This window comes from Oryctolagus cuniculus, chromosome 10 (assembly GCF_051225735.1).
Source record: "Oryctolagus cuniculus isolate XC-2025 breed Fujian yellow rabbit chromosome 10, ASM5122573v1, whole genome shotgun sequence".
Lineage (NCBI taxonomy): Eukaryota > Metazoa > Chordata > Mammalia > Lagomorpha > Leporidae > Oryctolagus > Oryctolagus cuniculus.
Genome location: NC_142876.1, coordinates 113,928,316 through 113,953,804, shown reverse-complemented (window position 1 = coordinate 113,953,804; position 25,489 = coordinate 113,928,316). Strand labels below are relative to the sequence as shown.

The following is a 25,489-nucleotide window of genomic DNA, read 5'->3' as shown; positions in this document are numbered from 1 at the left end:
CACTGTGTCGTGTCCAGAGATGCTGTCCAGCAACACTTGGGTTTTAACTGATTCTTATATTCCCCCTCCCTCTCAGCTTCTCAGCTTTAAATTGCATTGTAAACTCTTTGGAAGACTCACAAAGTGCTGTAAAATAACACAGCGAGTGCTGAATGGGGACCACTCAGCTTCAGCAGTCAGATGTTCCTAATTGGGTGGAAGACGCCCATTCGTTTTCCTTTCTCTGCCTGAGTTGAAACTCCAGATGCCTAGGCTTAGTGTTCTCCACATTGCATTTTCCTTCACTCGGGGGGAGGTTTGTTTCCCAGAGTCCGTGTGCAGGGAGCATGGGTGCATGGGCACCAACCCAGCTCCTGCATGGACGGGCGCTGGCCTCCTGGGGTGGCTTAGGGTGCACAGGGGTGAGTTCCTATTGTTGTTGCTACAAATGTTTCCTTATCATCAAGGTGTTGTTACATATGTTTAATTCGTGGATCTTGGGGTGTGGTTGCTTCCATCCACTGTTCCCCTCAGCATAGGCCTGCAGTGGCCAGTGGCTGAGGCCTTAAAATAAATAAATCTTTAAACAATAAAAATTAAAGTTCAAAATAAAAGCAAGTTCCTCTACTTTTCTCCCTCTTTCTCTCTACATCTTTGACTCTACCCGCCTCTCCCTGCACCCCCATGGGATGTTGGCCACCATGTTGGATGCAGCACGAAGGCCCTCCAGAGCCGTGAGCCAATCAGCTCGTGTGGCTTGGACATCGCCCCAGTCTGTGGGATTCTGTCACAGCAGCAGAGTGGACCGAGACACCTGGTGTCGCCTGTGTCCTCACTGCACATAGATTTGCATCTGTCAGACGGAGTGTGGTGGGACACAGCCCCAGGGTCCCACAGGTGGGGTAATGAGGGGGTCTCTGCTCCCCAAGCCCTCCCGTCCCCTGGGCTCCCTTTCACTCCTGCAAAGGCAGGGGGCCCCCATTGCTCCTCTGTGGAGAGAGCTCAGTGAGCACAAAGAGCAGGTCTCCCCTGGGGTAAGTGCTTTAGACAGAGTTTGTGGCACCAAGAGGGGTGTGGGACCTTTAAGAGGTGGGCAGAGTAGGAGGTTGCTAGGTGAGATGGGGTGGGGCCCTGGGAAGGCAGGAGTGCTGGGCTCCCAGAATCAGGGCTGGGCCAGCCAAAGGCAGGAAATGCATCTGGGTCTCCCTCCCTCCTGGGTGATGGAACCCCAGTACTTGGACCACCACCTGCAGGTGCCACCTGAACCCCCGAGTGTGCATTAGCGGGGAGCTGGAATGGCAGCCAAGGAGCTGGGAGTAGAACCAGGCCCTCTGACTGGGGATGTGGGCGCCCCAATCCGGGACTTCACCGCTGCCTGGAGCGCCCACCCCGACCTCTTCTCTCTGTGAAGCCAGCATAGGTACAAGTGTGGGAGAAACAGGAAAAGAATCAGCCCACCCTGCCCCCCTCCAGCAAGCCACCGGTGACAGGAGCGGCCGCTGTCTGGGCCTCCCAGCAGCTCCTTGGTCACCAGGATGACACAGATGTTCCTCCCGAGACAGCCCTGTGCCGAGTGCCCTCAGTGAGTTGTGTCAAAGCAGGGGGCAGGTGGCAGATCCAGGCCCAGAGGGCACAGACAGGAATGCGGGGGGCCTGAGACAGGCGGCAGCATCATGACCACAGGGCTGAGCCACCGCAGACACCCAGACCCTGGGCCCACTGTACGGGAGACCACACGCGGGTTGTGTTTGCGGTGTCACAGCTGTGTCCACAGTTGGGGGTTGGCACTGGGACCAGCTGAGGCACGAGAGAGGATTTCTGGATCATGGCCAGGGGCGTTCATGCCCCCTGACCTTTAGGTCCTTCTGTCTGGTCAGGGACCCCTTCCCACCCCTTATGTCCCTTGGGCCTGGAGGTGGGAGGTCTCATATCCATCTATAGGTGGGCACCACTGCCACCGTGCACGGCCTCACACTGAGCAGCCCAGCAGGTCTCCCTGCAGAGGGCGGGGCAGCAGAGTGGCTGCGGCTGTGCAGTTGGGCACGCGCCCCGGCTCTGAGCCGCAGTGTGCTCACGGTGACGCTGGGACTCTCACTGCCGCTCTGAAGGAGGCTGGCCGGCTACGCCTGGTCGGTGACGCGTGTGTCCTGCGGATCTCAGCCATAGCGACGGAGACCACACACACCCCCGCCCCGCCCCACACTGCACCCCTGCAGGAACAACACGGACAGCCCTGGATCCAGCCACCACTGGCAGTCATGGCAGCCGGCACCGCTGCACCGCCCGCCTCCCACACCCTTGCCCGGTGTCCGGTCCAGCACTGAGCAGACTCTGTGCAATGCGGGCTTTTATTGTTGCCTCCTCCTTTGAGAGGCCGCCAGTGCGCGGGGCTGCACCTGCTGAGAACGTAGGCCCAGGGTGGCCCTGGGTCTTCTGGCTGGGAGGGCTCCCTTAACAAAGAGGATCTGAGAAGATTTTACTCTGCAAAGAGAAGTTGGGACACCTGGTGAGGCCGGGGCCCATAGACACCTGCAGGGCGCAGGCACAGGGCACTTCCTGGGGAGGAGCTGCAGCCTGGCACTGGATCTGGGTAGCTGAAGTCAGATCCTCTCCTACACCCTGGGTGCCTGAGAAGCTCTCGTAAAAATCCTTCCCTTGATGAGGAATGAGGGGGAGGTTCTCTGTGGGGGGTGCAGGCGTGGCTGGGACAGGCAGGGGCTACACAGAAGGCCTGGCAAGGTGGCAGTGGCACCGGGGGCCTCCAGGAATGCACAGACCCCAGTCCGCTGGCCCCTTCTGTCTCTGGCACACTTGCAGCCTAGCAGTGCCCATCCCTGCCCGTGCTCCACCTGCAGTCAGGGTTTGGTCTGCTTTTTCCCCAGCTGTCGCCAGGCCCAGGAGGACAGGAAGGGCTGTTGGAGGTCTAATTCCAGGCTCCGGAGCCCCAGATGGCCGTTTGGGGTCCAGGGAGAAGGAAACATGAGGTCTGGGGGTGGAGGAGGGCACCTGAGGGGTCAGGGTGAGTTAGTGAGATTTGAAGGCAGACAGCACCCAGTGGTCACCGCTTGGAGAAGATTCGACTCGGGCGCTGGAGAGGCTGTGGGCAGGGAGGCCAGAGCTGAGATTTTACAGAGGCAGGGCTGCCGTGGGGACAGCGGCCCTGGAGGGTCTTGGGCCTGCCTGGGGGAGCTGAACAGCCATGGAGCCCAGGGCTCCGGGTCCACACAGTCTCCCTCCCTGTACTTGCCCGCACCGTGGGGGGGGGGCGGCCCCCAACTCTTCGTCCTCATCTGGAGGTTCTTCCCACAGAGTCCCAGGCTGGGCTGTGGTGGGCACAAGCAGTGCCCCCTCCCCAGGGCCCCGGAAGGAGCCGGTGTTGGGTCAGGCCCAGCTGGACTCACCACGGCACTGATCGCGAGCCCCTTCTCCTCTGCTGTCAGTTTCCCATCTCCCACTGCTTCAGCGCAAGGGCTGCACTAGCGGGTCACTTTAGTAATTTTGCACATAGGAAATATACTCATCGGAGGGTCCTGACAGAAATTCATAAACAGCTGTCTGCACAGCCAGCAGATGTCACAATCTGAAGAGAAATGGAAGGCATGGGTCACGGCAGGTGCGTCCCTTCACCCGCCCTGGGAGCCAGCACTGCCCTGGAAAGCTGGCCCCTGCCCCCAGAGCACCCCCAGCCCAGGCGTCCGTGGCTGGCACCCACTGGCAAGAGAACAGGAGCCAGGCAGCGCCGAGCAGCACCAGGCAAGCAGCAGGCTTCATGGTGCAGGGACAGCCGCTCCCATCGCGGGGCCCTTTATACCTGCTCTGTGTCCCCAGTGGGGCAGGAGGGGCCTGTCCTCCCGGGAGTGGGGGGCTCCACGCCCAACCCAGGCCACAGCTTGCATGACCTGCAGTTGCAGAGGGCGCGTGTGTGTGTGTTGATAGTGGCCAAGTCCAGCCCTGGATTAACACAGGGCTTAGCTCTTTCTCCCTCTCTCTTCCCGGGGACCTGACCATGGGCCCATGCCGGGGTGCAGGGAAGGAGCAGAACCAGTGGAAACCCTGCCTGGGCAAGGGGAGAAAGCACCACACAGGGCCTCTGGAGCCCTGGGCCAGCTCAGCCTCTCGCACCTTGGCTGGGACCTTGACGACTGGCTGCTGTGACTATGGGAACTGCAGGACACCCAGTGCCAGTGTGGCGGGCAGGCTGGAGCACAGCTCCTCTGCTTCTCTCTTGCACTCACGGCCCTGAAGGCTAGGGGACACGGGGTAGACCAGTTGTCTCTAAAGACCTACTTGGCATTTGACCACATTCTGCTCGTTGGGGCTCGAGGGCCCTGGCTGGGCTGGGAGAGACGCCCAGGTCCTTGTCTTCCCATGGGGAGAACAGAACCAGGACACACAGAGAAGTGCAGCCTTGTCAAAAGGCAGGGGTCGTGCACGACTTCTCCATCTCTTCCCGCACCTGTGCTCCCCGAAAGACGCCCCAGGGGAGCCCAGCTCCCTTCTGTCCGTGGCTTCCCCGCACACACCCTCTCCCACCCTGCTGCCTCTGCCACCTCCTGCCCAGTCTCCCTCCCTCCATGGCCTCCTTCCATTTTTTTTTTTTTAATTTATTTGAAAGCCACAGTTGCAGAGAAGCATTGACAGTCAGAGAGCAAGAGGTCTTCCACCCGCTGGTTCACTCCCCAGATGGCCACAACAGCTGGAGCTGCGTTGATCCGAAGCCAGGAGCTTCTTCAGGGTCTCGCATGTGGGTGCAGGGGCCCAAGGATCTGGGCCATCTTCTACTGCTCTCCCAGGCCATAGCAGAGAGCTAGATCAGAAGAGGAATGCCTGGGACTGGAACCACCACCCATATGGTGAGGGAAGTCTTGCAGCTGCAAGTTCACCTCCCCCACACAGGGGAGCACAGCTGGGGCTGGCCGGAAGCTGGCCAGGAAGCAGCAGTGGGACAGGACTCTAGGCGTTCTGACCTGTGATGCCCACATCCTAAGCAGCAGTGGAACCCGCTGTGCCCCAGCACCTGCCCTGCACGTGAGTTCTTGCTGTGGCAGGACTGGGCTGGTAGAGGGAAGCTTGTGCTAAGGCGAGTTCCGCTTCCTTGGCTTGCTCTGCTCTCGTCCACCTGCACACGCTTGCCTTCTGCTGTCCACTGTGGCCAGGAGCAGCAAGAGGGCCTGGTGGGGAGCGCTGATGTGCTTGGGGCTCCCCAGGGTGCAGCCCAGCAGGAGCTGGGAGCCCAGTAGGAGCGACAGCCAGGCTCAGCCCCAGTGCACACTCACCCCTGCGCACTCGGGCTCGCCCTCCCGTCTTCAGTTCTCCATGGTTTCCCTCCCTTGTGGAGGGACAGGAGCTCCAGGAACATGAGGGCTGTCAGAGGAGCTGAGGGCGTGGCCTGCTTCTCCGAAGTCTCTAAACAAGGACACGTTCACATGGGTAGGAGAGGACTTCAATAAGTTCATGGATATTAGCATTTAAAGTGCACGGGCCAGGGTGGTGCTAACTTGCAATGATGGCATCCCATAGTGGAGAGCTGGTTCGAGTCCCAGCTGCTCAGCTTCGGATCCAGCTCTCTGCCAACAGGCCTGGGAAAGCAGTGGAAGACGGCCCCAATATGTAGGCCGCTGCTCCCGCATGGGAGTCACAGTTGGAATTCTGGTTCCTGACCTTCGCTTGGCATAGAACTGGACCTCAAGGACTTCTGGGGAATCAACCAGTAGATGAAGGATTTGTCTCTCTTTCACTGTCACTCTACATTTTGAATACATAAATAATTCCATTTTTTAAAGATTTATTTATTTATTTGAAAGTCAGAGTTACACAGAGAGAGGAGAGGCAGAGACAGAGAGAGAGGTCTTCCATCTGCTCATTCACTCCCCAGACGGCCACAACCGCCAGAGCTGTGCCGATCCAAAGCCAGGAGCCAGGAGTTTCTTCTGTGCCTGCAGGGTCCTGAGCGGGTCTCTGCCTGAGGATGGGGGCTGTGGAACCACCCATCTCCCCAGGAACACGGGGAAGCTTGCTGCCGCTGGGCACCGGGGTCACAAACTGGAGCAAACTCCTTTCCATGGAACAATTTAATACAGGCTCAGCACCACCTGAGGGTGGCGGTGGGGGAGGGGGTTGGGGAGGAGAGTACAGTGGCTCCTGGCACGGCTGTTGTCTTCCAGTGTCAGGGTGTCCTGGCCCCAGGAAGAGCCTGGGCGGTGGGGGCTCAACCAAGTGCATAGGATGCCGTGAAGACACATGGAAGGCTGCTGCCCAGCCTGGGTAGGACAGATGGTGGACTCAGCCTCTCTTCTAGGAGGCACCCATCATCCAGGTGCCCCGTGGAATAAGAGGTAAGGAGGCCTCTGGCCAGGGAGGGCACGCGGGCCTGGTCTCCCATCCCAGGGCTGGCTCTGGCCGGCTCCAGCCCGTGACTGTCCCCAGAGTGCGTGGGGCTGCCATGCCAGTAGTGGGGAGTCTTCAGCCGTGGCCCCCAGGCGGGGACAGCCTGCATGGACCCTGGTTCCGGGGGCTCCGAGGCCCGTGGAGGAGCCCACATCCACAGGCCCTCCCGGCTGCCAGCGTCGGAGGAGTCGTCCTCCCTGTGCTCTGGCCCGCTCAGGTTAGGGAGACTGGCGCACTGGCACAGGCCTCCCCACCTCGAGTACTCTGGAGACTCCGTGGGGCTGGCAGAACCTGGAGACTCTGCGGTCCCCACAGGGGAGCCCAGGCCGAGGGGCTCTGGGCTGCCTTCCCAGCTCTCCTCCTCCTCCATGCCTTCCCTCTCGGCGATGCAGAGGCCAAAGCTTTCTGCAGGACGGATCATCACTGCACGAGTAGCGGGACCCCTGGTCTGCTCCCACACTGGCACTGTGTCCTGAATGGTGATTTTGGCCTTCGGAGCAGTGGGGGCAGGAACGTGCATCTGGGAGACGCGTGCCTGCCCCAGGGGCCTGCTGCACCGTTTTATAGCCTTGGTTGCAAGAAGAGACACGGTTTGTTTACCACAGCCCCCGTCTGGCCTGCTCGGTGCTTGCCCCGACCTCATCCTGGGGTCCCCATCACCACGTGTGACGCTGAGGACTCTTCCAGGCTGCTGGCCCCAGAGGGGAGGGTGTGTGCAGCCCGGGCAAGGGGAGCCCTCGGACACCACCGGCTCCTCCTGCACAGCCCCACAGGGTAGATGGCCCTGAACTCCCCACCTCACTCTCATCTCTGGGGACCCAGGCACCAACTCAGGACCCCGTCACCTCCCCCACCTGACCTCCTGCGCCCTAACAGTGCATTCGCTGAGTTACCCACATCTGAGTCCCTCCAACATGGCTGGAAAGGAACTGAGCCTAAGATGATGGGGGTGAGGGCTGGGGCTGTAGGGCAGACATGGAGATCGGTTTAGGCCCTTGGAAACAGGGAATGCAGTTTCTAAAGAGGTGGCAGGCAGGTGTTCTCTGCCCCTGGGCCACTGTCTCTTTCCTGGTGAGACTGGGCTGTCACCGCTACTGTCCCAGGAGCACCCAGGGAGGCAGCATCTGGAGGCGCAGTGGGGCCTCCCCAGTGCCTGGACAGCCTGCACCTGGGCCCCCACTTAGAGCCTCTAGAGCTGGGACAAGCCCATCTCTGCTCTGCATGGGGACCCAGGCGCTCAGGTCCATGATGGCAGCAGCAGCAAGGGAGGAGCACGGGGACCCCTCCCCACCGGAGCCCAGAGGCCAGCGATGCTCTGGGTCCCGCTGACTTCTGTTGGCCCGAGGATAGAGCTGCAGAGCCCACACTCAGTTGCCCTTGAGTTCTGCCCCAGGGGCCCCCAGCACCTGCCTCTGTGCCCATCCCTGCTCACAGTAGTGCACTCGGCCCCCACAACCGGGCTCAGGGCACCTGGGCCTTCCAGGGGTTCTCAGATGGCTGAAGGGGATCCAGTGCCGGCTGGTTTCCCCTTCACTGCACAGGGTCTCCCACAGCCCCACCTCCCTCTAGCCCTGCCCACATCCAGGTGGGAACCCACCCACCTGTCCTAGGAGGGTCCTGTGTGCAGACAGCTGTGGTCATCGGGCCAGGATGTCTTGGGTGTCACGCCAAGCACTGGAGGGACTGCTCAGGGGCCAATTTCCAGTGCGATGACCCTGGCCACTTCTCCTTGTGGTCTGTGGGGGCCTGGGATTGGGGATGCAACAGGGGGATTCTCAGTGCCCTCCTGAAGGGAACCCAGGCCTCCCAAACCCCCTCATCCCTCCCTCAAGTCCTGCTCACGAGGGACAGGCAGGGGGACCCCCAGCTCCGCCGTCCCAGCACCCGGGCCTCTGTGGGCCCTGAGGACTCACTGTGATGGATCTTGAGGGCCGTGTATGCCATGGCTGGGAGCACGTGCTCGCCCTCCAGGATGTAGATGTCCCGCATCCTCAGAGCCAGGGGGAACGGCACCTGGGGACAGAGGCATTGGAGGACCCGCCGTCAGGGCCTCAGCATGGCCCACAGGGGTGGGTGTGCAGTGTCACTACAGGGGACAGGGGGAGACTCCAGGAGCAGTGACCCAGGATATTGAGGATCTCTGTCTCTCTGCCTTTCAAAGAAATAGCAAGATCAATAGGGGCCTGTGCTCTGTACAGTAGGCTAAGCCTCCACCTGCCACACCGGCATCCTGTATGGGGCCAGTTTGCATCCCAGCTGCTCCTCTTCCAAGCCAGCTCTCTGCTTATGGCCTTGGGAAGCAGTGGGAGATAGCCCAGGTGCTTGGGTCCCTGCACCCCTGTGAGAGAGCTGGAAGAAGCTCCTGGCTTCTGACTTCTGATCAGCTCAGCTCCTGCCACTGCAACCATTTGGGGAGTGAACCAGCAGAGGAAGACCTTTCTCTACGTCTTTCTCTGTCTATAACTCTACCTCTCAAATAAATAAAATATTTTTATTGAAGGACGGGGTGGAGCCAAGATGGTGGAATAGTGAGGGCACGCACCGATAGTCCAGGAAAATTTAGTTTAATAAAAGTGGAGTTATGGTAGCCTCAGAAAAAGGATCAGGAAAAAACTGCAGAGGAAACTCTTCCGGATCGAGTGGCTGTGACTCGGAGGACCTACTGGGAGAACAAGGTCGCCCACCGCGCGGAAGCCGAGCTGCGGGAGCTGCATGGTCTGCGCGCCAGTGCAGGAAGGGGAGTGGATGTCACACAGACACCAGCAGGGAGAGCAGGGACGCCCAGGGCTCTGAGTCCACACATCGGTGCTGGAAGGGGAGGTGAGCTCAGTAACCTGAGACATTGGCGGGGAAATGGCGGTCAGAATCTGGAGGGGAGCAGGAAAGTTCACCAGACTGACTACAGGAGAGAAGGAAAAAAGGTGGGGGGGTACTGGTACAGAGGAGTTTCTCTCTCTGCCAACCTTGCAAAGGCAAGCAAGAGACAAAGAGCAGGCCTTCACTCTGGATTTAGATAACAACTAGGGAGAGCTAAGGAACTGAGTCACTACAATTCAGTAGCCTAGGCAACCCAGTGGGAGTCCAGAGGAGAAACAGAGCCTGCACAGACTCTTTGGGTAGAAGCCAGAGATCGGAAGCTAAATACCATCAATTCTGCACAGCAGTGCGGTGCGGTATTACTTACCTCCTAAATAAATAAATAAATAAAAAGGAGAGATTTACCACGCATAACCTGAGGGTGTCACCTTTGCACACCCGTAACCCAGAAGAACCAAGCAGAGCTCTCAGGCCACACCCATCTCAAGCCTCCAAGGCTCCTCCAACAGCAGGCAGTCCACTTAACACAGACATAGTATAAAAAAAAAAAAAGCACAGTGACGAAAGAAGAATTAACTATGCCAAGCAACAAACACAGAAATCGAGGGAACAAGATCAACGATGACACTATGATGCCTCCAAATAAACAAAACACCCCAAGCCAAGATTATGAAGATGATGAGATAGAAGAAATGCAAGATATGGATTTCAAAAAATTTATGATAAGAACATTTAGAAGTTTTCACAACACAACATATCAAAACTTATGGGATACAGCAAAAGCAGTATTGAGAGGCAAGTTAATAGCAATAGGTGCCTATATCAAGAAATTGGAAAGGTACCAAATAAATGAGCTTTCAGCGTGTCTCAAGGACCTAGAAAAACTGCAGCCAAACCACACCCAAATCTAGTAGGAGAAGAGAAATAATTAAAAGCAGAGAAGAAATTAACAGGATTGAATCCAAAAAAAAAAAATTACAAAAAATCAGCCAAGCGAGAAGGTGGTTTTTTGAAAAAATAAACAAAATGGACACCCCATTGGCCCAACTAACTAAAAAAACAAAAGACCCAAATCAATAAAATCAGAGATGAAAAAGGAAATGTAACAACAGACACCATAAAAAAGAAATAAAAAGAATCATCAGAAATTACTACAAGGACTTGTATGCCAGCAAACAGGAAAATCTATCAGAAATGGATAGATTCCTGGACACATTCAATCTACCAAAAGTGAACCATGAAGACATAGAAAACCTAAATAGACCCATAACTGAAACAGAAATCGAAACAGTAATAAAGGCCCTCCCAACAAAGAAAAGCCCAGGACCAGATGGATTCACTGCTGAATTCTACCAGACATTTAAAGAAGAACTAATCCCATTTCTTCTCAAACTATTCAAACAATTGAAAAAGATGGAATCCTCCCAAATTCTTTCTATGAAGCCAGCATCACCTTAATCCCTAAGCCAGAGAAAGATGCAGCACTAAAAGAAAATTATAGACCAATATCCCTGATGAACATAGACGCAAAAATCCTCAATAAATTTCGCACCAATAGAATACAACAACACATCAGAAAAATCATCCACCCAGACCAAGTGGGATTTATCCCTGGTATGCAGGGATGGTTCAACATTCGCAAATCAACCAATGTGATTCACCACATTAACAGACTGCAAAAGAAAAACCATATGATTATCTCAATTGATGCAGAGAAAGCATTCGATAAAATTCAACACCCTTTCATGATGAAAACTCTAAGCAAATTGGGTATAGAAGGAACATTCCTCAATATAATCAAAGCAATTCATGAAAAACCCATGGCCAGCATCCTATTGAATGGGGACAAGTTGGAAGCATTTCCACTGAGATCTGGCACCAGGCAGGGATGCCCACTCTCACCACTGCTATTTAACATAGTTCTGGAAGTTTTAGCCAGAGCCATCAGACAAGAAAAAGAAATTAAAGGAATACAAATTGAGAAGGAAGAAGTCAAACTATCCCTCTTTGCAGACAATATGATTCTTTACTTAGGGGATCCAAAGAACTCTACTAAGAGACTATTGGAACTCATAGAGGAGTTTGGCAAAGTGGCAGGATATAAAATCAATGCACAAAAATCAACAGCCTTTGTATACACAAGCAATGCCATGGCTGAGAAAGAACTGCTAAGATCAATCCCATTCACAATAGCTACAAAAACAATCAAATACCTTGGAATAAACTTAACCAAGGACGTTAAAGATCTCTACAATGAGAATTACAAAGTCTTAAAGAAAGAAATAGAAGAGGATACCAAAAAATGGAAAAATCTTCCATGCTCATGGATTGGAAGAATCAACATCATCAAAATGTCCATTCTCCCAAAAGCAATTTATAGATTCAATGCAATTCCAATCAGGATACCAAAGACATTCTTCTCAGATCTAGAAAAAATGATGCTGAAATTCATATGGAGGCAAAAGAGACCTCGAATAGCTAAAGCAATCTTGTACAACAAAAACAAAGCTGGAGGCATCACAACACCAGATTTCAGGACATACTACAGGGCAGTTGTAATCAAAACAGCATGGTACTGGTACAGAAACAGATGGATAGACCAGTGGAACAGAATAGAAACACCAGAAATCAACCCAAACATCTACAGCCAACTTATATTTGATCAAGGATCTAAAACCAATTCCTGGAGCAAGGACAGTCTATTCACTAAATGGTGCTGGGAAAACTGGATTTCCACGTGCAGAAGCATGAAGCAAGACCCCTACCTTACACCTTACACAAAAATCCACTCAACATGGATTAAAGACCTAAATCTACGACCTGACACCATCAAGTTACTAGAGAACATTGGAGAAACCCTTCAAGATATTGGCACAGGCAAAGAGTTTCTGGAAAAGACCCGGGAGGCACAGGCAGTCAAAGCCAAAATCAACTACTGGGATTGCATCAAATTGAGAAGTTTCTGTACTGCAAAAGAAACAGTCAGGAGAGTGAAGAGACAACCGACAGAATGGGAAAAAGTATTTGCAAACTATGCAACAGATAAAGGGTTAATAACCAGAATCTACAAAGAGATCAAGAAACTCCACAACAACAAAACCAACAACCCACTTAAGAGATGGGCCAAGGACCTCAATAGACATTTTTCAAAAGAGGAAATCCAAATGGCCAACAGGCACATGAAAAAATGTTCAAGATCATTAGCACTCAGGGAAATGCAAATCAAAACCACAATGAGGTTTCACCTCACCCTGGTTAGAATGGCCCACATACAGAAATCTACCAACAACAGATGCTGGCGAGGATGTGGGGAAAAAGGGACACTAACCCACTGTTGGTGGGAATGCAAACTGGTCAAGCCACTATGGAAGTCAGTCTGGAGATTCCTCAGAAACCTGAAGATAACCCTACTGTTCGACCCAGCCATCCCACTCCTTGGAATTTACCCAGAGGAATTTAAATTGGCAAACACAAAAGCGGTCTGCACCCTAATGTTTATTGCAGCACAATTCACAATAGCCAAGACCTGGAACCAACCTAAATGCCCATCAACGGTAGACTGGATAAAGAAATTATGGGATATGTACTCTTTAGAATACTATACTGCAGTAAGAAACAATGAAATCCAGTCATTTGCAACAAAATGGAGGAATCTGGAACACATCATGCTGAGTGAAATAAGCCAGTCCCAAAGGGACAAATATCATATGTTCTCCCTGATCGGTGACAACTGACTGAACACCAAAAAGGAAACCTGTTGAAGTGAAATGGACACTATGAGAAATGGTGACTTGATCAGCATAGCCCCGACTGTTAACAACTTAATACATTATCCCCGTTAGTATTTTTTTTGTCTGTTCTACTTAATATGACTGGTTTAATTCTGTAATTATCACACAGTTATTCTTAAGTGTTGAAATTTAACTGAAATGTGATCCCTGTTAAACATAAGAGTGGGAATAAGAGAGGGAAGAGATGTACAATTTGGGACATGCTCAAGCTGACTTGCCCCAAATGGTAGAGTTAGAAACATACCAGGGGACTCCAATTCAATCCCATCAAGGTGGCATGTACCAATGCCATCTCACCAGTCCAAGTGATCAATTTCAGTTCACAATGGATCATAATGAAAGGACTAAGAGTCAAAGGAAGCACATAAACAAGTCTAGTACCTGCTAATACTAACCGGTAGAATAAATAAAGGGGAGAGTGATCCAACATGGGAAGCGAGATACACAGTAGACTCATAGAATGGCAGATGTCCTAAATAGCACTCTGGCCTCAGAATCAGCCCTAAAGGCATTCGGATCTGGCTGAAAAGCCCACGAGAGTATTTCAGGCATGGAAAGCCAAGACACTCTGGCAGAAAAAAAAAAAAAAACTAAATGAAAGATCTCTGTGAGTGAGATCCCAGTGGAAAGAACAGGTCTTCAAAGAAGGAGGTACTTTTCTCTGAAGAGAGGAGAGAACCTCCACTTTGACTATGACCTTGTCTAAACAAGATAGGAGTTGGAGAACTCAAAAGGCTTCCATGGCCTTGGAAACTCATGACTGGAGCATAGGGAGATTACTGATGCCATAAACAGGAGTGTCAATTGGTAAAGTCAACAACAGGAGTCACTGTGCACTTACTCCTCATGTAGGATCTCTGTCCTTAATGTGCTGTACAGTGAGATTTAATGTTATAACGAGTACTCACACAGTATATTTCACTTTGTGTTTCTATGGGGGTGCAAACTGTTGAAATCTTTACTTAATGTATACTAAACTGATCTTCTGTAAAAAAAAAGAGAAATTATCAATTCCCAACTTGACTCTCACTGGGATGAAACATGACAATAGGTCTGATCTGATTTCATCATCATTTAAAAATCATCTATTATTTTTCACTTTATGTTTCTGTGTGGGAGCAAACTGTTGAAATCTTTACTTAATGTATGCTAAACTGATCTTCTGTACATAAAGAGAATCGAAAATTAATCTTGATGTGAATGGAAGGGGAGAGGGAGTGGGAAAGGGGAGGGTTCTGGGTGGGAGGGACGTTATGGGGGGAAGCCATTGTAATCCATAAGCTGTACTTTGGAAATTTATATTCATTAAATAAAAGTTAAAAAAAATATTTTTATTTTATTTATTTTTTTTTGACAAGCAGAGTAGGACAGTGAGAGTGAGAGAGAGAGTGAGAGAGAGAGAGAGAGAGAGAGAGAGAGAGAGAGAGAGAGAAAGGTCTTCCTTTTTCCGTTGGTTCACCCCCCAAGGGGCTGCCACGGGCAGCGCGTTGAAGCCGGTGCACTGTTCCAATCCGAAGCCAGGAGCCAGGTGCCTCCTCCTGGTCTCCCATGCAGGTGCAGGGGCCAAGCACTCAGGCCATCCTCCACTGCACTCCCAGGCCACAGCAGAGAGCTGGCCTGGAAGAGGAGCAACTGGGACAGAATCCGGTGCCCTGACTGGGACTAGAACCCAGGGTGCCGCCGCTGCAGGCAGAGGATTAGCCTAGTGAGCCACGGGGCTGGCCAATAAAATCTTTTTAAAAAAAGATAAATAAAGGACCAGTGCTGTGGTTCAACGGGTTAGGGCCTAGGCCTGTGGTGCCAGCATCCTGCATCCCATGTGGGTGCTAGTTCGGATCTTGTCTGCTCCACTTCCAATCCAGCTCTATGCAATGACCTGGGAAGGCACCAGAGGATGGCCCGGGTCCTTGGGCCCCTGTGCCCATGTGGGAGGCCCAGGGAAGGTTCCTGGCTCCTGGCTTCAGGTCAACTCAACTCTGGCCATTGCAGCTGGTTGGACAGGGAAGCAGTAGATGAAAGACTTCTCTCTCTGTCTCTCCTTCTCTCTCTGACTTTCAAATAGATAAATAAATCTTTTTTAAAAAGATAATTAAAGTTTTAAAACTGTAGAAGGAATGATGGAAAAAGTGAACCTCACCGTAGCAAATTAAGAATGCCTGCTAGGGCCTGGCACTGTGGTGTTGCAGGTAAAGCTGCTGCCTGCAGTGCTGGCATGGCATACGGGTGCCAGTTCTAGTCCCAGCTGCCCCACTTCCGATCCAGCTCTCTGCTATGGCCTGGGAAAGCAGAAAATGGCCCAAGTCCCTGGGCTCCTGCACCTGTGTGTGAAACCCAGAGGAAGCTCCTGGCTCCTGGCTCCTGGCTTTGGATCGGCGTAGCTCCAGCCGTCACAGTCAGTTGGGGGGTGAACCAGTGGATGGCAGACCTCTCTCTCTCTCTGCCAACACGCACAACCTCAGTCTGATCATGAGAACATCAGGCCAAGTCAAACTGAACGTTCCTCTGCAGCATAACTGACCAGGACTCTTCAGAAGCGTCCAGGCCATGAAGGAAGACTGAAGAACTGTCCCAGACTCTGGGAGACTAACCAGACAGGACACTGGAGGCAAGCTGGAGGCCTGGCTCAGACCCTGGACCAGAAAAAGGAAACCAGTGGGAACACTGCAACACTCCGGTGAGGGCCAAGGACACTTTAGTTAGTACACTAACCTTGCTTTGTTTTTGTTTTTTTTTTTTTTTTTATCTTTTATTTAATGAATATAAATTTCCAAAGTACGACTCATGTGTTACAATGGCTTCCCCCCCATACCGTCCCTCCCACCCACAACCTTCCCCTTTCCCACTCCCTCTCCCCTTCCATTCACATCAAGATTCATTTTCGATTATCTTAATATACAGAAGATCAGCTTAGTATACCTTAAGTATTTCAACAGTTTGCTCCCACACAGAAACATAAAGTGAAAAATAATAGATGATTTTTTTTAAATGATGATGAAATCAGATCAGATCTATTGTCATGTTTCATCCCAGTGAGAGTCAAGTTGGGAATTGATAATTTCTTTCTTTCTTTTTTTTTTTTTTTTTACAGAAGATCAGTTTAGTGTACATTAAGTAAAGATTTCAGTCATTTGCACCCCCATAGAAACACAAAGTGAAATATACTGTTTGAGTACTCGTTATAGCATTAAGCCTCAGTGTACAGCACGTTAAGGACAGAGATCCTACATGAGGAGTAAGTGCACAGTGACTCCTGTTGTTGACTTTACCAATTGACACTCCTGTCTATGGCATCAGTAATCTCCCTATGCACCAGTTATGAGTTTCCAAGGCTATGGAAGCCCCTTGAGTTCTCCGACTCTTATCTTGTTTAGACACAGTCATAGTCAAAGTGGAGGTTCTCTCCTCCCTTCAGAGAAAGGCACCTCCCTCTTTGAAGACCTGTTCTTTCCACTGGGATCTCACTCACAGAGATCTTTTTGCCAGAGTGCCTTGGCTTTCCATGCCTGAAATACTCTCATGGGCTTTTCAGCCAGATCCGAGTGCCTTTAGGGCTGATTCTGAGGCCAGAGTGCTGTTTAGGACATCTGCCATTCTATGAGTCTGCTGAGTATCTCACTTCCCATGTTGGATCACTCTCCCCTTTATTTATTCTATCGGTTGGTGTTAGCAGATACTAGACTTGTTTATGTGCTCCCTTTGACTCTTAGTCCTTTCAGGACATTCTGAAAGTACTGAATAGCGGCACTGTCCCACTTCTTGGCAGGTCTGAAACAGTGAACAGGCAACTTCATTAAACAAAACCCCAAGGCTAGTACACTAACCTTGCTTTGTAAACCACACACAGGGCTCTTTCTGCATGACCAATCAAGCACACGATGCACACAACAGAGAGCACAGCTCTGGCCCTGCTCTGGGTGGGGATAAAGACCCCAGCTGCTTCCTGTGACACACCTCTCTCCACACTGCTGCTTGCACCAACACAAACTCACATCCCAGGGCCCCAGTGAGGTGACCTGTGCTCACCACCTGGCACTGTCTGCTGCAACATCAGTTACCTGTGACAAATCAAAACACAAGCTCCCTGGGGCAGCGATTCTGGGATCACTGCATCTCCACAGGCTGGCACAGAGAGGGATCAGTACATGTCGGCTAAGCCAACAGTGTAGGGGCAGCTGTGGGGAAGCGGCTGCTATGGTCCTCACTCTGCCCACTAGAGCACCCATTCGCCACCTCCCATTTGATCTCTATCAACTTAATCTTTCTACATCTCGCCTATGCTTTGGAAAGAAAATCATAGGAAACGGTATAGGCAGTAGAAAATCAGGAGAAACCAGTATTTAGAAGGAATAAAAATAAAATAAAAAGTCAAGATCAGAATAATATATTTTACATTTCTCTTGTTTGGATCTATCACATATGCTACCACCATACTTCAAGAGTTATTTTAGTTTTTTAAATGTTTATTCATTTTTATTTATTTGAAAGGCAGAGCATCAGAGAGGGCAAGAGAGAGAGAGAAATCTTCTATCTACTGGTTCACTCTCCAAATGTCTCCAACAACTGGGCCTGGACCATGGCGAAACCAGGAGCCCGGAACTCCACTCAGGTCTCCCTCACAGGTGGCAGGTATTCAGGATTCGATCCACCATTTGCTGTCTCCTAGGGCATTAGCAGGAAGCTGTCCTGGAAGTGGGCAGCCAGGACTTACATCAGGTACTCCAGTATGGAACCAAAGGTGCCCCAAGCAGTGGCTTACTCGGCTGTATCACAAGATCCATTCCTTCCAAGAGTTGTTTTAAAGATCAAATGGGGGGGGGGGAGGCGTGCTGTTGTGCAGTGGGTTAAAGCCCAGCCTGCAGTGCTGGCATCCCATATGGGCAGTGGTTCATGTCCTGGCTGCTCCTCTTCTGATCCAGTTCTATGCTATGGCCTGGGAAAGCAGTAGAGGATGGCCCAAGTCCTTGGGTCTCTGCACCTGCGTGGAAGACCTGGAAGAAACTCTTGGCTCCTGGCTTTGGATCAGCTCAGCTCTGGCCACTGCGGATTTTTGGTGAGAGAACCAATGGAAGGAATGGATTCGCTCTCTCGCTGACTCTACTTCTAACTCTTACAAAAAAAAAAAAAACAAACAAAATAAAAAAAAAACGAGGAAGTATATAGAGAACATTTACCCCACAGCCTAGACATAATCAATGTTCAAAAGTAGTAGTTATTTTTATTTTTACTAAGAAAGGTAGTATCTACACTACATCTAGATAATTACAGGGGGCAGGTATTACGGGGTCCCAGGTGGAGCCACCATCTGTGAAGCCACCATCCCATTATGGGCACCGGTTCATTTCCAGGCCGCTCTACTTCCAATCCAGCTCCCTGCTGATGGCCTAGGAAAAGCAGCAGAATGTAGCCCAAGTGCTTGGGCCACTGCTACCAACATGGGAGACCCAGATGGAGCTCCCAGATTCCACCGGGCCCAGAACCAGCCATTGTGGCCATCTGGGGAGTAAGCCAGTAGATAGAAGATATTTCTCTCTCTCTCTCTCTCTCTCTCTCTCATCTGGGGAGTAAGCCAGTAGATAGAAGATATTTCTCTCTCTCTCTCTCTCTCTCTCTCTAACTCTGACTTTCGAATAAAAAAAATTACAAGGATAAAGTACAATATAGCAATTCTAAAACTATTCACATAAAAAATACTTAATGAGCTTTTCTTTTTAAACAAATATTAGATTTCTAATAAGATAAAGTCAAATAACTAAAGAGAAATATCAATCTAAAATAACAGGTAAATCAGTCTCTCTCCACACACACACAATAAACACTAAAGAGATACCCAACTTTGCAAGTGAAAAAATGCAAGTTAAAACAAGAGATCATGTTCACCCAGCAAACAAGCAGAAATTAAAAAGCCTATTAACAGGGCCGGTGCTGTGGTGCAGCAGGTAAAGCCACTGCCTGCAGTGCTGGCATCACATATGTGTGTCAGTTCAAGTCCTGGCTGCTACTACTTTTTATAAGTTGCTTTTTTAAGTCAAAAGGCACAGAGCTCAGGCCCGGGAGGGGGTGCCAGAGAATACTACTCACAGCCAGTTTGACCAGCACCAACTCACAGGCTGCCTCCTGCAGAACCCAGACCTTCAAAACCTGCTTACGGGTAACTGATGGCACATAAATAAATAATAAAGATACAATAAATAAAGTGCATTCAGATACATACCTGTCCTTCTTCCAACACTGATGGTTTTATTTCTGTATCTTTACACATGCTGTTATAGAAGCCATTCATGGCGCTATTTAGTTTTTGATAGTCGACTTCATGATCCAAAAAAGGGACTACATCCTTTTATAATAACCCAGAAGCAATCTGGGTCTTCAACCTGCAGAATTTTTAAAAGATTATAAAATCATGCATGATTTCTTTTAAAACCAAATAAACCTCAGAACCATGTAACTTTCTAATTTAAGTGATCTATCATTTTTGACAACTACCTTTATCTTAAATGGTCATACCAAAGAGCCAAAGATAAAATTTAAAACATGTAATCAATAATATGTAATTCTCAATTATGTATTACAACTCAAAAAGCAATCAGTTCTATTTGGTCTCCTGTAGCTTAAAAATATAAATATTAAAAATATTCTTATTATTAAAATACCTATTAAAACATCCATATATATAAAAGGTTCAGAACATTTTTAGTATTCTTTTTGTGTAAGAAAAATAAGTATGAATATATATACAGCCTGCTCATATTTTTTAAATGACAGTAGATGAACCAAAACAAATACAGATTACCTCCTACAGGAGAAAAGAATGGAGTAGAAAGAATAAGGATGAAACTTCGACTGAATTCTCTGAATGGGTCTTATCTACTCTTGTTATTAGAAACCAAGATTTTTATTGTTAGGGAAAAGAATTATAAAATGGAAAATTAAATTTTTAAAAAGATTTTATTTATTTGAGAGGTAGAGTTGCAGAGAGAGGGAGAGACAGAGAAAAAGGTCTTTCATCCGCTAGTTCACTCCCCAAATGCCCACAATGGCCAGAGCTGGGCAGATCCGAGACCAGGAGCCAGGAGCTTCTTCTGGGTCTCCCATGCAGGTGCAGGGGCCCAAATACTTGGACCATCTTTTACTGCTTTTCCAGGCCATACAATATGTGGGGAGCAGCCCGGACTGGACTGAGTTACTGGAATTAAGACTTATTCTATGCATCTGCTCTCCCACAATGTGGCGCTGGGAGAGAAGAAAACAGCTTCTACACAGGTGCCTCCACTTCAGCTAATAAACTGTAGGACTTGCTCCTGATTGGAGGAGAGCAGCGTACTCGGCGTGTGGGCAGCCGAGTTGGGATTGGCAGAGAAGGACTATAAAGGAGGAGAGAGACGGCATGCACGAGGAACATCTATGAGGAACATCTATGGGGAACATCTAAGGGGAACATCTAGCTGAAGGAACACCTGTGCAGCCCCCGAGAGAGCCGGCCGGCGGTGTGCCGTTCCCCTGCGGAAGTGGGGAATGTGGCCAGGGGGAACTGCCCTTCCACGGAGGTGGAAGGGATAGTAGCCAACCCGGGAAGAACCAGCAGCAAACCCGGGGAAGGCCGAGCAGACGAAAGAACAGCGCAGGGTCCTGTGTCGTTCCTCCACGAAGAGGGGGAGCGACATAATGGGGCCGTGACTCGGATATGAAGCCTAGGCAGGGTTTAGTGTCGTTCCCCCATGAAGACGGGGAGCGACATAATGGTGCCGTGACTCGGATAGGAAACCTAGCTCGGATAGGAAACCTAGGACGGATAAAAAACTTAGGAGGGAAGAAACGGGAAGAACTAGGGAAAATATCGGAGAGAGAAACTAGCAAACAGCCTAGGGAAAATACCGGAGAGAGAGACTAGCAAACAGCCTAGGGAAAAGCCGGACGAAAAAGGAGCCGGAAGAAGCTATTGAAAGCCTAGGCATAGACTCGGATACGGACTACAGGGGGAAGCTGGGAGAAATCTCTAAGGTCGAAAGTGAAAGTGAACGCTAGAACAAACAGACTCGGACGCGGACTGTGGGGAGAGGCCAGGAGAAATGAGGGAGGAATATTGTTGGAGGAAAGCTTGGGGAAATATACCGGGTAGAGAAAAATGTTAGGGAAAATGAAGCCGCGAGTGCAGGCCGAGGCGGATACGAAAGCCACTTTGGGATTCTCAAGTTAGCCTGGGAATAGGGGGCGAAAAGTTAAAACCAGAAGCTGAAACGTAAGCCAGATTGGGATCCGTCTGATTAGCCCGGGGAGCATAGGACGGGAAGCCAAACCGTGGGGCGGTGACGTATGCTGGGTTGAATTCGCCAGGCTAGCCCGGGGAACTTAGATTGAATGCTAGTGGCGGACACGTAAGCTACGCTGTGTTACTCGCGGAGGCTGCCGTGTGCAGAGAGAGCGTGCGGGGCACAAGTAGATAGGGAACGGGGCTGGCGCGAGGCCGCGGTGCAGACGCGAAGGGCGTGGAGACCGCGGAGCGCGCGAAGCCAAGCCTCGCAAAGCCGAGGCACGGGCTGAAGCGGCTCAGAGCCGGCGGGGCGAGGCGCCGGGAAGCTGCAGGGATAAGAGAAATAGAAGTTTAGAAGTAAAGTGAGAGAAATAGGAATGCTGGAAGATAGAAGTAAAATGGGAGAAATAGGAATGCCCGGAGATAGAGAAATAGAGAAATAGAAAGGCCTCCCTACAACACTGCAATGTGAGAGCTTGGATTTGGTCTGCCTGATTAAGTGAGGCGATGAGCACGATGAGCACCTGCGGCGGCTAGCAGCTTATGCGCCGCAGGTCACCGAAGACAGGCACGAATTAACATCAGTAAGGCCTCCCCACAAAAAGGCAATGAGAAGGCTTGGATTCGGTTTGCCTGATAGGGCTTGTAAGCCCCTGCAGGCTCGACCAGAGCATGCGCTGCAGGGCACCGAACACAGGCACGCATCAGCGCCTAAAAACCTCCTCACAACATGGCGAAGAGAGGACCCGGATTCGGTTTGCCTGATTGATAGGACTTTTAAGAACCTGTGGCAACTCTAGCAAGTAGAGCAGAGTGTGTGCCGCGGGACACCGAAGACAGGCGCGTATCAACGCCAAAAAATAAAAAGAAAGGGGGATCTGTGGGGAGCAACCCGGACTAGACTGAGTTACTGGAATTAAGACTTATTCTATGCATCTGCTCTCCCACAATGTGGCGCTGGGAGAGGAGAAAACAGCTTCTACACAGCTGCCTCCAGTTCAACCAATAAACTGTAGGACCTACTCCTGATTGGAGGAGAGCAGCGTACTTGGCGTGTGGGCAGCCAAGTTGGGATTGGCAGAGGAGGACTATAAAGGAGGAGAGAGATGGCATGCACCAGGAACATCTAAGGGGAACATCTAAGGGGAACACCTGTGCAGCCCCCGAGAGAGCCGGCCGGCGGTGTGCCGCTCCCCTGCGGAAGTGGGGAATGTGGCCAGGGGGAACTGCCCTTCCACGGAGGTGGAAGGGATAGTAGCCAACCCGGGAAGAACCAGCAGCAAACCCGGGGAAGGCCGAGCAGACGAAAGAACAGCGCAGGGTCCTGTGTCGTTCCTCCACGAAGAGGGGGAGCGACATAATGGGGCCGTGACTCGGATATGAAGCCTAGGCAGGGTTTAGTGTCATTCCCCCATGAAGACGGGGAGCGACACAATAGAGCTGGATAGAAGAGGAGTAGCTAAGACATGAACTGGCGCCCATAAGGGATGCCGGTATCACAGGCAAAGGCTTAGCCTATTATTCCACAGCACCAGCCCCCCAAAATTAAGTTTGATTGACAACATCACTAAGAACTCATGATTTGGGGCAGACGCTGTGGTGCAGTGGGTTAAAGCCCTGAACTGAAGCGCCAGCATTCCATATGGGTGCCGGTTCGAGTCCCAGCTGCTCCACTTCTGATCCAGCTCTCTGCTGTGGCCTGGGAAAGCAGTAGAAGATAGCCCAAGTCCTTGGGCCCCTGCATCCACGTGGGAGACCTGGAGGAAGCTTTTGGGTTCGGATTGGCACAGCTCCGGCCGTTGTAGCCATCTGGGGAATGAACCAGCAGATGGAAGAACACTCTTTCTGTCTTTACCTCTCTCTGTAACTCTTTCAAATAAATAAAATTAAATTTTAAAAAAGAACTCATGATTTTTTTTTTTTTTTTGGACAGGCAGAGTTAGACAGTGAGAGACAGAGAGAGAGAAAGGTCTTCCTTCTGTTGGCTCACCCCCCACATGGCCACTACAGCCAGCATGCTGCGCCGATCTGAAGCCAGGAGCCAGGTGCTTCCTCCTGGTCTCCCATGCAGGTTTTGGGCCCAAGGACATAGGCCATCCTCCACTGCCTTCCCGGGCCACAGCAGAGAGCTAGACTGGAAGAGGAGCAACTGGGACAGAATCCAGCACCCCAACTGGGACTAGAACCTGGGGTGCCGGCGCCACAGGCGGAGGATTAGCATAGTGAACCACGGCGCCGGCCAGAACTCACGAGTTTTCAGAGGTTTTCCCTAACTCTGTCTACTGAAAAGGTATGGAAGCAGAAACACCCAGAGATATGGAGTCTAAGTTACCAGTGGCAGGAATAGAAGAGTTCATCTTAGTAATCGTATTATTTTTCTGAATGTTTGACTATTCTCATAATAAATAACTGGAAAATGAACAGCAGTCATTCTGGCAAGGGCAAAATAGTGTATAAGTTACACACACAGCACAATTATGAACCCTGAAAAAACACAAAATAAATGAAGAGCTAGCATAAGCAACAGACACTGGAGAGCTGACCCTCGAAAGAAGGAACTTCACTGGGCACTATCCCAGAACACCTCCCAGTTGTACAGAGTGGCAACAACGCAACACAAAGTCACACTGTGGCTCGGGGAATCAGAGCTGTCGGTGCCAGTGAGGATTAGGGGGAGAAATTCTGAAATAGAGCCTTAGAGGGAGTCCTGATGTCTGCACATCAACACCCCTCCCACCCTTGCCAAGTCCTGAACGGCAATGGGGGAGACAGCAAGGAGTACTGAGTAAGTGAGCAGTGCAGGGCTCAGAGGAGCACGCAGTTACAGCTGCTGCCCCTAGAAACAGCACTCCGGGCATGTGGCTCCATTCAGTCCTTCGCACTCAGAGACAACCAGATTCCGGCTTCCAGCAGCACAAGGCCACAACCCTGGGATGACTGCAATTATTCATTAAAGTGCTCCCTTGAGTGGTGAGCATGTGGCCTAACAGTCATGACACTCACTGAATCCCCCCGCCAGAGTGCTAAAGATTCAATATTCAGTTCCAGCTCCTGACTCCAGCTTCCTGCTAATGCAGAGCCTGGGAGGCAGCAGTGATGGCCCAACTGGGTTCCTGCTACCCATGCAGGAGACCTGGAATGGGTTCCCTACTGCCAGCTTTGGCTTCAGTCCAGTCCTGGCTATGGTAGGCGTTTGGGAAGTATATCGGTAGATAAGAGCTATTTCTCTCCCCCACCCCCTGTCACTCTTAAATAAAACTGATAAATAAATAAGCAAGCCTGCCTGCCTGCCTGCCTGCCTGCCAGAGAAAGCTCCACAATGCCAGAACTGACTGTTCAGGCTATCATCTGAGGCAGGCCCCAACCTTCCATTCTTAGAGGCTTCACTCAAAAAAGCTTACAAATCTGGAAGTGTGTCCCTGCTCAGTAGCCACTCCTATGAGGCCAGGGCCGCCATGCCAGTTTCTGCAAGAAGACAGCGTGCTAACTTCCATAACTTCCAGCTAGCACACACAGCTGGGATCACCGCATTTACCCTGAATGACCTCTTCTCACTCTTCCCTTGAGCTGTGCCAACCCCAGCCCTCCCTTTAAAACACCCAGGCACCTCCGCACCACTGGTAATGGAGCTCAGCTCTCCTCAGGAGGTACTGAATAAAATCTGTTTTCACTGCTTTAACTAGTCTCTGGCCTCCAAACAAAAAACAAACAAACAAACAAACAAAAAAGCCCGGACACTCACCCCAAGGAAAGAGTGGAGCCCGCCAACCAGAGGGCGGGAAGCAGCTCAGGGTTCAGTGCCGGAGCAGAGCCCTCCCTGCAGAACAAGAGCCTGTGCTCTCATGGCAACAGCCAAGCAGGGTGCAGGAACCAAGCCTCCCCAAGTGTGGCAGAGGCCTTTGTCTTTTACTTAAACTTGTTTCTAGCTGACACCATTGAAGTTGTGCTAGAGGCTTTCCCAAGGTCCAAAGAAGAAAGAGAAATCTGTCCTGGGAATGAAATGTGGCTGTCATCTGCTTACCTATGAAGGCTTCAACTGTAATCCCTATTGGCTTCTATGCAACCATTACAGGTTCTGCAATGATGTTAACCCTTGCCAGACAGCAGGTGACTAAATGAAAAATGGCCATTTAACAGATCTCAGGTTGATAAAACTGATTTCCAGTTTTATAAAAAATAAAATTCCATATAAATGTAGTTCTGACATTAATTCAGACAAAGTATGATACAATGCCAGTATCTTAAGTCATCTGTAAAGGGCTCATGG

At 50.7% G+C, this 25,489-nt stretch overlaps 1 protein-coding gene across 2 annotated transcripts in view; it reads right to left on the bottom strand.

The window, feature by feature from the left end:
• Window positions 1–25,489, bottom strand: part of LOC138846706 (uncharacterized) — a 480,670-nt gene that overhangs the window by 444,358 nt on the left and 10,823 nt on the right. For both annotated transcript variants that reach the window (XM_089306584.1, XM_089306585.1), the window contains exons 2-4: window positions 19,186–19,345; window positions 8,280–8,379; window positions 7,681–8,112 (exon numbers count right to left, since the gene is read on the bottom strand). In XM_089306584.1, coding sequence (XP_089162710.1) covers window positions 8,054–8,112; window positions 8,280–8,379; window positions 19,186–19,254 — 228 coding nt within the window. In that variant the 5' untranslated portion in view covers window positions 19,255–19,345 and the 3' untranslated portion in view covers window positions 7,681–8,053. The remainder of the gene's footprint in view (window positions 1–7,680; window positions 8,113–8,279; window positions 8,380–19,185; window positions 19,346–25,489) is intronic.